The 18,782-nt window shown below is 38.2% G+C and overlaps 1 protein-coding gene across 4 annotated transcripts in view; it reads right to left on the bottom strand.

Annotated features, from left to right (window-relative positions):
* fer (fer (fps/fes related) tyrosine kinase) overlaps window positions 1-18,782 on the bottom strand; it is an 88,603-nt gene that overhangs the window by 48,035 nt on the left and 21,786 nt on the right. For 2 of the 4 annotated variants that reach the window (XM_053485087.1, XM_053485086.1), the window contains exons 5-11: window positions 9,862-10,045; window positions 8,726-8,863; window positions 8,535-8,654; window positions 7,017-7,139; window positions 4,935-5,124; window positions 4,555-4,650; window positions 4,150-4,353 (exon numbers count right to left, since the gene is read on the bottom strand). In XM_053485087.1, coding sequence (XP_053341062.1) covers window positions 4,150-4,353; window positions 4,555-4,650; window positions 4,935-5,124; window positions 7,017-7,139; window positions 8,535-8,654; window positions 8,726-8,863; window positions 9,862-10,045 — 1,055 coding nt within the window. Of the gene's footprint in view, window positions 1-4,149; window positions 4,354-4,554; window positions 4,651-4,934; window positions 5,125-7,016; window positions 7,140-8,534; window positions 8,655-8,725; window positions 8,864-9,861; window positions 10,046-10,138; window positions 10,286-18,782 lie in introns of those variants that run through there. The other 2 variants (XM_053485088.1, XM_053485092.1) reach the window with 2 other exon arrangements.

Here is an 18,782-nt window from a genome sequence, read left to right as displayed (position 1 = left end):
GTGAACCAGGAGGATCGGTGAGGCTACAGGGAGCAGAGGTAAAGAAGGTGCAGGATTTTAAGTACTTGGGTTCAACGGTCCAGAGCAACGGGGAGTGTGGAAAGGAGGTGAAGAGGCGGGTACAGGCAGGTTGGAATGGGTGGAGAAAAGTGTCAGGTGTGTTGTGCGATAAAAGAGTATCAGCGAGAATGAAAGGAAAGGTGTACAGGACAGTGGTGAGACCAGGGATGCTCTACGGCTTAGAGACAGTGGCGCTGAAGAAAAGACAGAAGGCAGAGTTGGAGGTAGCAGAGCTAAAGATGTTGAGGTTCTCTTTGGGAGTGACAAGGATGGATAGGATTAAGAACGAGTTTATCAGAGGGACAACCCACGTTAGATGTTTTGGAGATAAAGTCAGAGAGGCCAGATTGAGGTGGTTTGGGCATGTTCAGAGGAGAGATTGTGAATATATTGGTAGAAGGATGCTGAGGTTGGAACTGCCAGGCAGGAGGTCTAGAGGAAGACCAAAGAGGAGATTTATGGATGCAGTGAGAGAGGACATGAAGTTAGTTGGTGTGAGAAAAGAGTATGCAGAGGATAGGGTTAGATGGAGGCAGATGATTCGCTGTGGGAACAGTCGAAAGACAAAGAAGAAGAAGAAATGGAGATTTTCTTTATTATAACATAAATTGTATTGGTTGTAATCACTCTATACACAATCATTTTCGTCATTGTGAGCGCACCTAAATAAAATTAGAGTCTTATAAAGGCTATGTAGCTTATATAGTTTTACTAAATAGTTTTTGCACATTAATCTGACAACGTTTTAATTTTATGGTCGTTTATTTTCATTTTTTTCAGTTAATAAATCTACTACAAATTTAAAGAACACAAAATAAAAATCATAAAAATCACAGGTTGTGTATAGAGTGATTAAAAACAATACAAGGCATGTTATGATGAGGAAACTTTCTATCTCTTCCATTCCAGCGATTAAAAAACGGTAACAATGTCAATTTTAGAATCTGCAGGAGCTGAGTGGTCTGAGCACAACCTCTCGCAGGGGCGCTTTTCTCTGAATACGCTGTGTTCACGGTGGTGGGGCTAAGAAACACGCATCTCGGTTTATTCATTTTACCTCCTTTTACATTTAGGCATTTGGTAGACGCTCTTACTCAGAGCCACTTAGATTTTTATTTGGGGTAAAGTGACTGATGTGCCTAACGTTTTTCAGCAGAGCCTACAGTATGTTTCAGTGAATAATCCATGACTTTTCATGAGTATGTAAGACCTCTCGACACCTCTCTCTCTCTCACACACACACACACACACACACACGACACATTCAAATGCAAACAAATCACCCTTCCCAGGTGTGAAACAGCTGTTCTCACCTTTACACATTTGGAGAAACTATATAAAACAATATAAGGCTTGTTATGATAAGGAAACTTTCTATCTCTTCCATTCCAGTGATTAGAAAAACGGTAAAAATGTCAATTTTGGAATCCACAGACGCTTATGGTCCGAGCACAACGTAATAATGTTTGTATGATAAAATGACTCGTGGCATGAATCTACACGAAGCTGAACTCAAACAGCAAAGAGAACATGGCGCGCGTGCGCTCTTTCACGTCGAATTAAACGTAGAGATTTATAAGAGATTTCTCTTTCCCAGAAATACGACAAACACACATTTATACGTGTTAAATAAGCGCTGTCTTTGCGGAGCTGTGCAAAACGCATGCTGATGTGAGCTGCTTTATTATATATTACCATATGTTTGCTTTGTAGTGGACCGCGCGCGCACAACCTCTTGCTGGCGAGCGTCTGAATACGACGTTTTAACGGGGTGGGGATAAGAAAACACCACACTGGCAGAAGTAGACTAATGATTATGAATGCGTCGGGGAAAACAGCAAGGAAACTGACTGGCCATTTTAATAATTCATTGATAAGTTGACACACACAAACACACACTCACTCTCTCTCTCTCTTTCACACACACACACACACACACACACACACACACATAGCGTACCAAATCGTTATTAGCACATCCCTCCCCAAACAGCACAGCAATAAGATACATACATTTAAACAATTTATTCATACAGACGTACCTGTATGTGTATATATGTGTGTGTGTGTATGTATGTGCATGTGTATGTGATCCTGCATCAGCGCGCGTAAAGTTTTCCAGAGCGCACCGGCAGAAGTAGAGCAATGATTATGAATGCTTCAGGAAAAACAGCAATGAAACTCACTCTGACCATTTTAATAATTAATTAATGAATTAGTGATTTCTTTGGTTTCGGCTGTGCTGATGGTGATAATGTCATCTCGTCGTCTCTGCACAAGTGAACGCGCCTACAATTCACTTTACATACAAATTACATAATCTAATAATTTGTTTTTCATTAGTTTATATAAAAGCAGACATTTCGGTTTCTATAAGTATATATTTTTCACGTCTGTGAGGCAAGTATACACGGAGTCTCGGCTCATTTTCTGACGCTCTCAAGTTCACTGAAAACAATACAGAACAGCGCGCTTTGTTTACTTTCTTTATTTAACAAAATCATAAAGTTTTTTTGTCATTGTGAGCGCACCTAAATAAAATTAGAGTCTTATAAAGGTTGTGTAGCTTATATAGTTTTACTATATAGTTTTTGCACATTAATCTGACAGTGTTTTAATTTTATGGGCGTTTAGTTTAATTTATTTCAGTTAATAAATCTACTACAAATTTAAAGAACACAAAATAAAAGATGACGCAAGACCCTACACGTGTAGCTTTTCTAATTACACATAAAATCTAAAGGCTCAGTGTGTTAACGTTTACGTTGCTTAAATTCAATCCTAAAAATATTTTTAAAATAATTGTAATTATAAATTTGTACTGTAATGTTAATACTGTGATTATGAATTCGTTTAATTACAATGGTTCACTTGATTTTATCGGCAACTACATGCGACTATAGCCGAGCTGCGACTCATTAATCCTGGAGAGAACGAACTAAGGCCTGAGGAGTCACTCTGTAGTTATATAGCGCCACTTAGCGATAAAAGCCAGCAAACGCACAAACCCAAATGCAGTTGCCGTGCGCGGCGACGGTAAAAGTCGCATATTGCCTGTCCACCTACTGTACACAGTTATACACAGTACGATATGCAGTGAAATGCATATACGACCGCCGGTGACCTTAAAAAGAAAGAAAAAATATATATATAAGGAATAAATATTAATAAAAAGAAATAAAATACAAAGGAAAATAAATAGTCGCATGTAGTTGCCGATAAAATCAAGTGAACCATTGTAATTAAACAAATTCATAATCACAGTATTAACATTACAGTACAAATGTATAATTACAATTATTTTAAAAATATTTTTATAATAAACAAACTGTACAAATAAGGGCATGTAAAAAATCACAATATAGAATATAGGAATATGGGGGGAAATATAAATTATATAAATATTAGGGATGCACCGAAATGAAATTTCTGGGCCGAAAACGAAACCGAAATTTTTGGATGCACTTGGCCGAAAACTGATACCGAAACCGAAAATGGCTTCATTAAAAAACATGTTTAAAATATTTTCTTTTTGTTTGTATTAAAAAATCTACAAATTAATTAAAATTATTGCAACTTTGCTGTCCTCATCTGAAACTTTGAAGTGCTTCCAAACCGCCGACATACTCCGTGTTTGATGCGTAATGACAGCGCGAACGAGACGGGAGGATGGGAGAGGCGTCGCGACAATTTCGGCTTTTATTTTCGGCGCTTTCTTACGTTTCGGCCGAAACCGATAATGCTATTTCGGCCGAAAATTTTCGGCGGCCGAAATTTCGGTGCATCCCTAATAAATATATAAATATAAATGTTTTAAAGTGGCATTAAAATGTTTTAAAGTGGCAAAGTGTCATGTGCAATGGCAGATAAACATGTATTGTATAAAGTGACTTATGAAATGTAAAACAAATACTCAATAAAAAAATTAAAAAAAATCAAAGGAACATGAATTTAACTATCTTTACAGGTGCTATCAGAAATGTTTATATTGCTGACATGTTAAAATACTTAAGCAGACCAAATAACATTCTAAAATTAAGTCTACACCTGACATGATGTATTTCACACCAAGTGTTTATCAGTACTCACGTCTGCAAACTGAATGATGAAGTGTCTACGCTGGGCATCTGAGAAGACAGAGAGTACATACTCGCCAGGCTTGCCATGGCTCTCACGAACCAGAAAGTCTCCCTGCTGCTTAAGCAGCTCTTGGGCCTCTGTGCGGGGAATTGCCCCATGATACCACTCCTGTTCCCCTAAAGGCTTTTCACTGATGGGGATCACATCAATGTACTCAAATTTGGAGAGGGGAAGTAAAGTGAGTAAATTAATTTTGCTAGAACTGTCAATCTTGTTAATTTTACTTTTAAATACTACATAAAAAGAGCAATAATGACATTTATTATGTAATGGGTGATGTTAATTTGACTGTATTCAACTTGCAGTTGGAAACTGAAATTAAAGCTAAACTACAAATCAAATCATAGTACTTACTGAGGATGAGCCCAGCACAGACTTTGGTGAACGGATGATGCCAGCAATAGAGTGGCGGAGGGTGTCAAACTTTGATATTTTGTCTTTACTTTTGTCCTGTTACATTACAAAAAAATGAAAAAATTGAAAACTCTCTGATGTGTTGTCCTGCAGTAGCACACAGTACCACAATTTGACACAATACTAGTTCACAATACACTGAAACTTCAGAAAGGAGAATTACATTACTAACAGTGCATACATAGAGAGCAAAGAATGTTATACTGACTAGTGGGAATACAGGAATTAGTAGTCATTCCTAGATATTTTAAGTAATTATTAGATAATATTTGCTCCAAAACTTAAGAATGAAATAAACAAAGAAGTATAAACAGATAGACCATTGAATTGACAGAATGTGCATCCTCTTCATAATTAATGACAGATGGTGGTTCCTGGCCTTCATTCTCCTGCATCTTATGCTCCAGCATCTCTTTTTGGGAGCTCAGTTTGGCTTCTGAGCAGCGCAGAAGTTGCACCATCTGTTTTAGTTCCTCTAGAGACTGCTTCTGACTCAGCAACAGCACCTTACTAAAAGTGATAACAGTTAAACAAGCAAGACTTATTCCTTTTACTTTTATTTATTTGCCATTTTTTTGTAAGGTGATTTCAGAATAATTTTTTTGGAGAATATGAGAGAGTCACAACTAAGTGTTGAAGTCTATACTAACTTTTATCAAAAAGCAGACCAAGTGTAATGACAATACAAGTGCAGTCTCATCACAATGGAACTTTCCATACAGCTGAATGAAAATCTTTAGTTTAAACCAAGCAATTTATTCCACTGTTTTGAAATTACCAGTAAAAAAATTGGCTAGTTTTATTAGATTAAGTACTATGTTGTGGTGGTATCACTCGAAGAATAGGGAAAGAGAAAAAAATTGGCATAGAATATATAATCCAAATTCTGGAAAATTTGGGGGATTTTTTTATTTATTTATTTTATTAAAATGAAAACTAAAAGACTTTCAAATTGCAAGAGCAAATATTTTATTCACATTAAAACAGAGAACATATATGTTTAAGATGAGAAATATTACACTTTTATCCACTAAATGAGCCAATTTCTAATTTAATGCCTGCCACAGTCTCAAACAAGTTGGGACAACCAAAAGCTGAAAAAGCAAGAAATTTTGAATAGATTCAGCTGGGAGAACATCTAGCATCAGGTCTATAACACACAAGCACATGCGAGCGGAAGGAGTGGATAGCACCATCCTCCGAGTGTGTCACGCCGCCCCCAACGGTGCATGAGCGAGCAGTTCGAAAAGATGCGGTCGGCTGACAATATGTAGTTCGGAAGAACACGCGATTGTCTTCGGCCCTCCCAACTGAGTGGTAGTAGTAGCTTAATGTGAGAGCGCGGGAAAATGGGGAGGAATTGGACACAATTAAATTAGGGAGAAAATCTGGGAAAAAAAAAAAAAGACGACTTTACGAAAAGAGTGCATAAAAAGATTGTGGAATACATTACAAACAACATTCCTCAACATCAAATTGCAAAGACTTTGCAAATCTCATAATTTATACTGCATAACATTAAAAGATTCAGAGAAACTAAAGAAATGCCTGTGTTCTTCAGGCCCTCAGACGACACTGCATCACTTATCGGCATGATTGTGTCATTGACATTACTAAATGGGCCGAGGAATACTTCCAGAAACCACCGTTGGTAAACACAACCCGCTTTGTCATCTGCAGATGACAACTAAAACTTTACCATGTAAAAAGGAACCCATATGTAAAAATGGCCCAGAAGCACTATCATGTCCTGTGAGCCAAGGGTCATTTTCAAAGTGGAAAAGTGATCTATAGTCAAATTTGACAGACATTCTTGTTGGTAATTACATACGCCGTAACGACATTCAGCAGCTGGAAACCTATATCAGGCAAGAATAGGACCAAATTTTAAAACACAAATCTTCAATCTGTTTAAAAAGAAAAGGAGATGCTACACCATGGTAAACATGTAGCAGGCATCAAATTTAAATATCCACTCATTTTGTGCATCAAGTTGTAAAATTTCTTAGCTTAAACATCTGTTATATTCTCTATGTTCTATTATGAATAAAATATTGGCTTATGCAATTTAAAAGTCTTTTAGTTTTCATTTTATTCAAATTTAAAAAACGTCCCAAATTTTCCAAAATTCAGGTTGTAGTTGTTGACTTCTAATGTCTTGCAGGTGTATGATAAATAATCTGATCATAACTGGTTGCTAAAAGCAAGTGAGAAAGGGTAAGAAAAAAGTGCATATCCATATACCCTTGTGACCGGTTTACCTACATACCTAATGAACTCACTTTTTCTGTATTATAAGTTACAGGAGACACTGTAAAAATGCAGTAAAATGCATTGTTCCCCAGAAAGCTGAAGGAAAATGTGGTCAAAATTGCAGGTGTGAGGCATGGTGCGCTACGTACTCAGACTTCTTCTCACAACTTTTAGCATACTCTTCAATTTTGCTCTGCAAGTCTGCCATAAGGTCCTCTTTACTATGTAGACTTTTTTGGGTCAGGACAAGCTCATCTGTTGTAGATTTTAGCCTTGAAAATATCACAATACAAATCTACATTAATAATCCACTCCAACAAAGGATTAAACATTAACAATGGTTAAGTTAAGAACACACAGTTCTATTCATTAATTTCTGCTTTCCCTTGCCCAAATGGTGCATGATCATCAGTTTGAAGGGATGCGATCACAGTCGATTTTACAGGTTTCAGAGGAAGCACATGAATCCAATGTTTTTAAAACATTATTATTTCAATTGTTTTTTTTTATTTATACAAAAATCCCTTCTCCAGTAACCTGGAGCACATTGTGAGCTGTGTTTGGGTTAAAGAAAGCCAATTATCCTTGTGCAGTCTGAGAAAATGTTATGGTTAACGGTCCATGTATTATTATGAACACACAGTTGAATTTTCCATTAAAGCAAAGGTTCAAAAACGCTTATGTAGACTGTCAATTCTAGCTCTTAGAAAAAAGAAAATCAAAATGCGACTAAAATCAACCAAAAAAAAAAATCTTAATATACTGTAACTAGGCAGTATTAATCACTAGGGAGCAGTGTCATACTTAAGATCAGTGCCGAATATATCACAACCATGCTGATATTCAGTACAACAGCATTACCTCTGCCATTATCAACAGATTATGATTTGTTAGTTTATTAAACCAGTTATTTTGCTCCAATAACACATATCCTTTCATGTCGGGCAGAACCAGTGTTGTGCTGGCTAATGACCATGTAATTGATGGGTTGAAAGTAGTTTTAAATTCTTACCAGTAATATATAGCCAAAAAGGTGGGAAGTATAAATCATCGAGGAGGTAAACAGTTCCAGAGTGGAATCCCAAATAGCGTAAAATAAAAAGGCAGTGTCATATTTAGGATGTACAATCCCTTGGTATTTTTTTTTGGCAGGCAGCTGATCTTCCCTCTTTCCATTATTGCGGACCGTACAAGACTACTTAAACCTATGCCAACGACCAACAATTAGCGTAATTAAGGATTGTTGGAACACCTATGACGAGGAGTTTAATATTCTAGTGGTGTTATGCTCTATTTCACCCCTTGTGGAATGCCTCTTATCCAACCAGATTACTCAGTTGGAACTGCTGTAAAATGATCTGGCATAAAAAGATAGATGCAAACAAATACTTTTATTAAAGATGCATTTATATTAGCACTAGCGAATTTTCTGGTTTGTCTAAATAAAATTAAAATGGTTCCACCTCCTAAATTTTAGTTTATTAGGTCACTATTTCTCATGGAATTGCAAGTCATATCTATAGCAATCTCCCCTTAAACAAACCCTTTAATGACATAATGGATTTTTTTAGGAAAAGAAAAAGTATTTATTTGCTTAAAATAGTCCTTGTCTAAAATTAATTCGTTACACCGTTTTCATCTGAAAATCAGAAAACACCTGAACTCACATGGCTTGTAAACTGTCCGCTGTCAAATTATTCCATAGAATCTCATTGGCTTGAAGATTTTCTGTTTCCTCTAATAGTGACACATCAAATTCTACATTAGGTTCTTTGCATTCTGGTGACCTAGAAAAAAATAGTAATGATAAGTTCTTGAGCATGAGCTAAGCTTTGTATTCATAAGTTCTTTCACATACCTGTACACATCAATAAAGCTGTCATACTCAGATGCAGGATCGATTTGATCAATAGAAGTGTGTATTTCTTTGTGGACCTTCACTATTTCATCTGTTAAGAGACTAGTGATTTCACTGTACTCCTCGAATATCCCCTTTCTAAAAAGAGAGATGACAAGCACAACCATAAATATAATTTTTTTTCTTAAACATGTAAATTCTAAAAATGGAACAGATTACAGTATGTGCATTTACATTATTTCTAAAAGGGAAAATGCGTTTCTTAAGATGTAATTTTGCCTTAAGAACTCACCCTTGGAATGAATTAAATTTGTATGCCAAGTTACCATTGTATAACCATGTATAACTGTATAAGCATCTTATTGCTGTGCACAAACTTGACATGGTGTATGACCTGGAACATGAATAGTTCCATGTCTTCCACAAGCAGGGTTAATAAAAGGAGAGTTTGGCTGTCCAGTTTTAAACCTCCTACACAGCTGTTTCGTTTTCAGTTATTGACCGTGTGTATAAACCCACACATGAAATTGATAATCATTAGCACTTGCTTGGTATAATTGGTTAATATCAGGTAAGAACTGATGATCGTATAAAGCCAAAGGGTAGCCACACCGAACACTGACTTGATTTAATTTTACCATTTTGTAAATAAAAAATAAAAAAAATTCTAAATATATTTTTCTAAACACATTCTTACTTTACATTTTTCTGACATGGTGGTGTTAAACTTTTCACTTGGATGTTAAAAAGTTGCACTATGTAAATTCAGCTGGATAAACGAAAACTGTCTTCATTTCAGATGGCAAAGCATATCATATACGAATATCTGGAGTACCTATAACTCACAACAAAACTTTTTAATGTAAATTGTAAATAACTGCAAAACTGAAAGTAATTTTTTTCAATATTCTTACCATAAGAAACTTTACACATCTGAAAACAAGATTAAATAAATACCCATTATAGTCCTGTTAAAATTATACCGTAATATCTGCAAACTATTAGCATTCTTATCCATGTAACATTCAAACTAAAAGCAAGTTTGACAGCACATGACTACAGTGAAGGAAATCTTGTAAGTGTGTGAGCTTGACAAGAAAAGAAAAAAGAAATCTTGTAAGATGTGCAAGACTTACAAGGCGCCAACCATCTCTTCTTGCATTTTTTGTAGAGAATCGAGCAGCACAGGAAGTGTATTTTCATGATAGTGCTCGTGGTGCAGCTGTGCACTACGCACTGCCAGCACATACTGGTTGTGAAGATTGTGTAGTTTCATGGTGGCTTTGTCATAGCGCTCACGGGCCTTCTCTGGTTCCTTACCTGAAAAAAGCAACTGTGAGGTTAATCCAATGGTACGTTACAATATTTTAGCACTCACTGACCAACTTTAGGGTCAAGGGTCAAATTAAGTACCTTTCAGACATGCACCCCTTTCCTTTAATTAACTGACATTTAAGTGGTTGGCTGGATGTCTGAATGCATTCATTCCATATAGCTTGAGTCAGAAATTGTACTAGGTTAGCCTTAGTAACTTTTACAGATAACTTTCAACCTAGAAGTCTGAAATGCAGGGGGAAGAAATGTTTATGGATAGGCACATGCACACAATTACAATACACGTAAAAGGAGTCAATCAATCACAAAACTCTGAAGGAGAAGCTGTCAATTGTGTTGCCAGATTGGGCATGTCTTTTGCAAGTAATGAAAGAAAATCAGGCTTGAAAATCAGGTTTTGAAACACTGCAGTTTTTTTTAGGTGAGTCATCAAAAAGAGCATGCCTTGAAAAAGAACAAAGCTCGCTGTGCACACAGTGTTAATGAGCCAAAAACACTATATAAAGCTGTAAAAGAATTACATACAAGGCAAACAAAAACATTTTGAAATAAAGAAAGCTGTGTATCCAACATCAATATCACTAACGATGTCAAGGACTTTTGAGACATTTTGCAAGATAAAATGAGTGTGTTTAAAATGCACATGTATGTCTTAATTTAGTGATTGCTAGAGTAATTTTAAAAGGCTCAGAGAGCATAACCAAAGCATTGCAACTTTGTGCGTGTGTGCGTGTGCTCGTGCGTGAGTGTATATACCCATGGCCAAAACACTTATTAAAGCCTTTGACACTTATGAAATGCTTGTAATACTTTGGCATAATAGTAACATCTGACAAAAATATCTAAAAACACTAAAGCAACAGACTTTGTGAAAATTTATGTGTCATTCTCAAAACTTTTGGCCATTACTCTGTGTCTGTGTGTGTGTGTGTGTGTGTGTGTGTGTGTGTGAGCGAGCATGAGATGCACACAGTCATGTGCATGTCTGAATGAACCTGATAGGAACATTTACATAAAAATGAGGAAGGTCTTATCATCCGGAGATCGCTGGTTCGATCCTTGGGTAATGCTGTAACCTCTCGCAGCAGGAGGTCTAGAGAGAGCTGATTGGCCGAGCTCTCTCTCAGAGGAAAGGGATAAGAGGTACTTTGTGTTCCCACATTAATAACGACTCTACAGCCAATCAGGGGCGTCTGTGAGCTTGTGCAAGCGGAAGGAGCGGATAGCGCTGTCCTCCTAGTGTATTACGCCACCCCCAACGAGCGAGCAGTTCGAAAAAATAAAGTCGGCTGGCGTCACGCAGACCGGAGGAAACGTGATAGTATTCGGCCCTCTCGACTGAGTGATAGTAGCCCTAATGTGGGAGCCCCCTAGTGACGGGGAGAAATTAGACATGACTAAATTAGGGAGAAAATCTGGGGAATTTTTTTTTTTTTTTTTTAGGTAGGTCTGAATACAGAAATAGGACTTTTTAATGCCTTGGTAAAACTCAAGGGTACATATCCTATGGCCAAAAAGGCCTTTTTGTTGTACTGCATCAAAAAAATAAAAAACAACTAGGAAAATTACTGAAATTGGGTAGAGAACTATCCAAAGCATTGTTAAAATCTGTTTGAAAAAAAAAAAAATTATATATTTAAAATAATATAATGATATAAATAAATAAAAATTAACCATCAACAGAAATCAGAGCTCTAGTAAATACTAAAAATGTCTGCATGCACAAAGCTATGGGAAGTCACAATAGAAAAAAGTTATCATGTAGTGTATTGAATCCAGATTTACTTTTTTATAAAAGCTGCTGTTTTAAGGAATGTTTAATGTTTACCCACTACCTCAACACCATCATCCCCCAACAACTGATTGGAAAGCTGAACCTGTTGGGCCTGAACACCTCCCTCTGCAACTGGATCCTGGACTTTCGGAAACTGCACCTCCAGCACCACCACACTGAGCACTGGGGCCCCACAAGGCTGTGTGCTCAGTCCCCTGCTGTTCACACTGCTGACTCACGACTGTGTAGCAACACACAGTTCGAACCACATCATTAAGTTCGCTGATGACACGACCGTGGTGTGTCTCATTAGCAAGAACGACGAGTCAGCGTACAGAGAGAAAGTGCAGAGGCTAACGGGCTGGTGTAAAGACAACAACCTGTCTCTAAATGTTGACAAGACAAAGGAGATGGTTGTCGACTTTAGGAGGACACGAGGCAACCATTCTCCGCTGAGCATCAACGGCTCCTCTGTGGGAATCGTCGAAAGCACCAAATTCCTGGGGGTCTACCTAGAGAAGGACCTCAGCTGGTCCCTCAACACCAGCTCCCTACACAAGAAAGCCCAACAGCGTCTCTTCTTTCTGAGAAGACTAAGAAAGGCCCAGCTTCCACCACCGATCCTGACCACCTTCTATAGGGGAACTATCGAGAGCATTCTGAGCGGCTGCATCACTGTCTGGTTTGGGAATTGTGCCATATCGGACCGCAAAACCCTACAGCGGATAGTGAGGACAGCGGAGAAGATCATCGGGGTCTCTCTCCCCTCTATTGAAGACATCTACACCACACGCTGCATCCGCAAAGCCACCAGCATTGTGGCTGATCGGACACATCCCTCTCACACACACTTCACACTCCTGCCATCTGGAAAAAAGGACCGAAGCATTCGGGCACACACATCCAGACTGTGGAACAGCTTTTTTCCACAAGCCATCCGTCTCCTCAACAAAAAGGGACTGGACTGATAAACACAAACACACACACACACACACACACACACACACACACAAACATTATCACTCAGCTTAACTCAACTACCTCAAAATATTGGGACTGGACTGACTAATCAACACAAGTGCAGACACACTGACCTACACCACCAAATTATCGTACACACCAACCTGTAAATTCTTCACTGTTTATCTTTTGCACAATGATCATTACTGGACTAATTTTTGCACTAATTCCTCAATTCTTGCTGCTGTTTTTAAATAATGTTTATGTTTACCCACTACCTCAACACCATATTTTATGTTCTGTTTATGTCGTGGTTGCGCACTGTCACTTTGTTGTTGCTCTTGTCTGCACATTTGCACGTGCACTTTATGTTGTCTGTAAAATAGTTATACTTAGCTAGTTAGTTTTTGTTAATTTATGTTGTAATTTATGTTAGGTCTCTCTGTCCTGTCTCTGCTAGCCAGCTAACTAGGCCTCTTGGTTAGCTAGTTTAGTGTCTATGGTAATTTATGTTGTAAATTTATGTTACATGTAGCACCTTGGTCCTGGAGGAACGTTGTTTCGTTTCACTGTGTACTAACTGTATATGGTTGTAATGACAATAAAGCCTACTTGAACTTGAACCATATTTTATGTTCTGTTTATGTCCTGGTTGCGCACTATGACTTTGTTGTTGCTCTTGTTTGCACATTTGCACGTGCACTTTATGTTGTCTGTAAAATAGTTATACTTAGCTAATTAGTTTTTGTTAATTTATGTTGTAATTTATGTTGGGTCTCTCTGTCCTGTCTCTGCTAGCCAGCTAACTAGGCCTCTTGGTTAGCTAGTTTAGTGTCTATGTTAATTTATGTTGCATGTAGCACCTTGGTCCTGGAGGAACGTTGTTTCGTTTCACTGTGTACTAACTGTATATGGTTGTAATGACAATAAAGCCTACTTGAACTACATTACAAAGCCAAGGGCATGTCAGGGTAAGTGCATGAACTGATCAATTTCCACTAGGCTCAGCTATAATAATAATAATAATAATAATACAAAAATTAAATTAATTTAGCTGATTTCCTGAATAAACTGGGTTAATACATGAAGGCATTTTTGTCCTTGTTGGCACGGGCATGTTCCAGGACAAAAACATCCAGATTTACTGGCCTCAAATAGTGAAACAGGTTCTGTGAGCATGAGGAACCATTTTTACCCATGTAATGGCAACCACAGACTTCCAACCTTAACACTGAAAGTTTTTGTAATGTGCTGATGAGAGAGAAAATTAAGTGTTTTAACTTCCCTACTATCAATAAAGAGCCCTGGGGGGCTGTGGATTGAGAATGCATGTTTGTAGGTCTGCATGACTAATCTTAAAATAAAAAAATAATAATAATAAATAAAAATCACAATCTCTATATACATAAATGTGATCTCAATTCACGTATGTGTAGTTCCATGCATTCAAATTATGTTGCTTTCACACATTATTTGGTGACACACAATATTAAAACACTTATCAGAATCAGCTTTATTCTTTAATATTTCACCAATTAATTAAAAATCTCTATCACTTGTCTCCTCTCCCTCATTGGCCACGTTCACTCACGTGACATGTAACAAGCAGGCAGACCTGATCAATTGGAACTGTTCAGAGTGAGGATGTACCAGTATTTGTATAGAAAAAAAAAAAGTAGCACATTTCACCGTGTAAAACTTTCAGGTAGAAGTCACTTAAGACTGCCTCTCCCAGCCGTTTCCCATGCAGTTTCCATCCAGATGCCAGCTAAATGGCGTGAACCCCTCTCTCTTCTATTCCCAGGAGGGCGTGTCTAGTAAACATGCCCATTAAGTCCCCATGTTTTTTATTTGCAGAATGCCACTATTAGATGGTGCTTTGTTCTTAAGAGCGCATTAACCCATAAATCACAATGTGACATTTTTGATATGAAAGAATAGAAGGAGCAAGGATCATGACTAACATTATATATAAAAATGCTGGCCCCGATAATTAAGATTATAACTTAAATTTATAATCTTATAATTTTAGTTTTTTTTTTTATCCCAAATTTTTTCTTCACCAGCCAATATACAGTAGAACCTTGGATTTCGAGCATAATTGGTTCCAGAAATGGGTGCGTATTCCAAAATACTCGCAAACCACTCGTAATAAAGCAAAGTTTAAAAAAGGCGAGCGAATGTGTGTCAAATTATGCGTGCGTGCACAAGTGACAGAGAGGGAGAAAATGGATCTTTAACCTCTCTAATGAGACTTTATTTTTCTTTTGTAGAAATAGTACACACGCAATGCAACCACGGGGGGGCGCAATCCAGTGTCTTCTTGTGCCAGTCCCAAGTCTGAATAAATGCAGAGGGTTGTGTCAGGAAGGGCATTCGACGTAAAACTTTTGCCAAATCAATGATGCGAATCACAAATATAATTTCCAGACAGGATCGGTTGCGGCCTGGGTTAACAACGATCGCCACCGGTGCTGTTGACCTACAGGGTGCCGGTGGGAATTGGGCTACTGTTGGTTGAAAAAGGAGGGGAGGAAGGCGTGTTCAAAAGCAGAGAGAGAAAAGGAAAGGCAAGAGTTTAGGAGTGATAGTAGGGACTTTGAATGTTGGGACTATGACAGGGAAGGCAAGAGAGTTGGTTGATATGATGCAGAGAAGGAAGGTGGATATACTGTGCGTCCAGGAGACCAGGTGGAAAGGTGGCAAGGCTAGAGGCTTAGGATCAGGGTTCAAATTGTTTTACCATGGGGTGGGTAGCAAAAGAAATGAAGTAGGAGTTTTCCTAAAAAAGGAGTTTGTAAGGAACGTTCTAGAGGTAAAGAGAGTATCAGATGGGGTGATGAGTCTGAAGCTGGAAATTGAGGGGAAGTGAGGCAGAGCATCCCCAGAAGTGAGAGAGTGGTGATTGGTGCAGACTTCAGACATGTTGGGGAAGGGAACAGAGGTGATGAAAATGTGATGGGCAGGTTTGGTCTTTAGGACAGGAATGTAAAAGGACAGATGGTGGTGGACTTTGCAAAGAGGATGGAAATGGCAGTAGTAAATACTTTCTTCCAGAAGAGGCAGGAACATAGGGTGACATATAAGAGTGGAGGCAGAAGCACTCAGGTGGACTACATCTTGTGTCTACGTTGTAATCTGAAAGAGATCAGTGACTGCAAAGTGTTGGTAGGGGAGAGTGTAGCCAGACAACACAGAATGGTGGTGTGTAAAATAACCCTGGTGGTGAGGAAGGCGAAGAGGACAAAGGCAGAGCAGAGGACAAAGTGGTGGAAGCTGAGAAAGGATGAATGTTGTGAAGTCTTTAGGGAGGAGTTGAGACAGGCTATGGGTGGTCAGGAGGGGCTTTCAGTTGACTGGACAACTACAGCCAATGTGATCAGAAAGACAGGTAGGAGGGTACTTGGTGTATAATCTGGTAAGGGAAAAGTGGATAAGGAGACTCGGTGGTGGAACGAGGAAATCAAGGAGTGTTTACAGGGAAAGAGGCTAGCTAAGATGTGGGACTCAATAGAACTGAAGAGAGTAGACAGGAGTACAGGGAGATGCAGCATAAGGTGAAGATAGAGGTGGCAAAGGCCAAACAAAGAGCATATGAGGACTTGCTAGATTGGATAGTAAGGAGATAGTAAGGAGGGTAAGGTGGATTTGTTCAGGTTGGCTAGACAGAGAATAGAAGGATGTGCAGCAGGTAAGAGTAATTAAAGATAGAGATGGAAATGTACTGACAGATGCCAGGAGGGTAATTGGAAGATGGAAGGAGTACTTTAAAGAGTTTATGAATGAGGAAAATGAAAGAGAACGAAAAGTAGACGTGACTGTTGTGGAGTGGGAAGTAGCAAATATTAGTAAAAGTGAGGTGAGAAGGGCGTTGAAGAGGATGAAAAGTGGAAAGGCTGTTGGTCCTGATGTGGAAGTATGGAAGTGCTTGGAGAGGTGGCAGTAGAGTTTTTAACTAGTTTGTTTAACGAGATCTTGGAGTGAGAGGATTTCAGTAGAATGGAGGAGAAGTGTATTGGTGCCGATTTTTAAGAACAAGAGAGATGTGCAGAGCTGTGGCAATTACAGAGGCATAAAGCTAATGAGCCAGACAATGAAGCTGTGGGAAAGAGTAGTTGAAGCTAGGTTAAGGGCAGAGGTAAGCATTTGTGAGCAGCAATAGGGTTTCATGCCTAGAAAGAGTACATCAGACACAGTATTTGCTTTGAGGATGCTGATGGAGAAGTACAGATATGGAGTTAATTATGTGCCAAAATTCAACAAACAAACACAATCTGCTTTGCAAAGAAAAAAAAAAAAGACTCTCACAAATGCAGCGTTTTGCAAACAAACACAATCTGCTTTGCAAAGAAAAAAAAAAGACTCTCACAAATGCAGCGTTTTGCAAACAAACACAATCTGCTTTGCAAAGAAAAAAAAAAAATCGACTTTCTCACAAATGCGCTGAACGTATTTTCTCACAAATGCGCTGAACGTATTTTCTCACAAATGCACCCACCGTATTTTCTCACAAATGCACCCACCATATTTTCTCACAAATGCACCCACCATATTTTCTCACAAATGCAATGGAGCAACTTCCTCTTCCAAAACAGCAGATGGCGCTATCGGTCAATTTACTCTATTCTCCCGAGACCTCAAACAACGTGTTTATATGGTTTACCCCTATGTCCCAGAGGAATATGAGTGGGGAACAGTTTTGAGGTGTCTATTATATATCCAGACAGCCAGACATATTAACAATCCACTATCTTTAGGATAGAGCCCTGTAGGGGAATACAGTTATATCAAACCACAGTTGCATTTTAATGAACTATTGAATTATTAACTATAATTAGTGATCATATCTACATTTAAATAATCTGTGTCTGTAGTACAATCATACATTGTAGACAGCTGTTGCAGCGCGAGGTGTAGATACAGTAAGATGCAGGAATCATTGTATTAGACTGCATGAAATTTTTGAAACTTTTTACAATCTGATTTGTAATAGAATTCTGTCTGTAATTCAGTATGTTTACTGTTCATTTATAGCTTTTTCCCCCCTTATAACTTTGTTAAAGATTATTTAAATGTAGATATGATCACTAATTCTAAAAGATTTTGATGCATCGTGTTGCATACGTCTGGTGTGGATATAAAAAGCCAAACATGATGGCAGTTCTTTCAGCCTTCAATAGTTAATTAAAATGCAATTGTGGTTTGATATAACTGTATTCCCCTACAGGGCTCTATCCTAAAGATAGTGGATTGTTAATATGTCTGGCTGTCTGGATATATAATGGACACCTCAAAACTGTTCCCCGCTCATATTCCTCTGGGACATAAGGGTAAACGATATAAACACATTGTTTGAGGTCTCGGGAGAAGAGAGTAAATTGACCGATAGCGCCATCTGCTGTTTTGGAAAAGGAAGTTGCTCCATTGCATTTGTGAGAAAATACGGTGTGTGCATCTGTGAGAAAATACGGTGTGTGCATCTGTGAGAAAATACGGTGTGTGCATCTGTGAGAAAATACGGTGGGTGCATCTGTGAGAAAATCGATTTTTTTCTTTGCAAAGCAGATTGTGTTTGTTTGCAAAATGCTGCATTTGTGAGAAAGTCAACTTTTTTTCTTTGCAAAGTAGATTGTGTTTGTTTGCAAAACGCTGCATTTGTAAGAAAGTCTTTTTTTTCTTTGCAAAGTAGATTGTGTTTGTTTGTTAAATTTTGGCACATAATTAACTCCATATACAGAAAAGGTAATAAAGAGTTGCATTGTGTCTTTGTTGATTTAGAGAAAGCGTACGACAGGGTGCCGAAAGAGGAGCTGTGGTGTTGTATGAGAAGGTCTGGTGTGGCAAAGAAGTATGTTAGAGTGGTGCAGGACATGTATGACAGCTGTAAGACGGTGGTGAGATGTGCTGTAGGTGTGACAGAAGAGTTCAAGGTGGAGGTGGGTTTGCATCAAGGATCGGCTCTGAGCCCCTTTTTGTTTGCTTTGGTGA

This window comes from Clarias gariepinus, chromosome 24 (genome assembly GCF_024256425.1).
Source record: "Clarias gariepinus isolate MV-2021 ecotype Netherlands chromosome 24, CGAR_prim_01v2, whole genome shotgun sequence".
Taxonomy (NCBI): domain Eukaryota; kingdom Metazoa; phylum Chordata; class Actinopteri; order Siluriformes; family Clariidae; genus Clarias; species Clarias gariepinus.
Note: the sequence above shows the minus strand (reverse complement) of the source record. Positions and strands in the feature narration are given on the sequence as shown.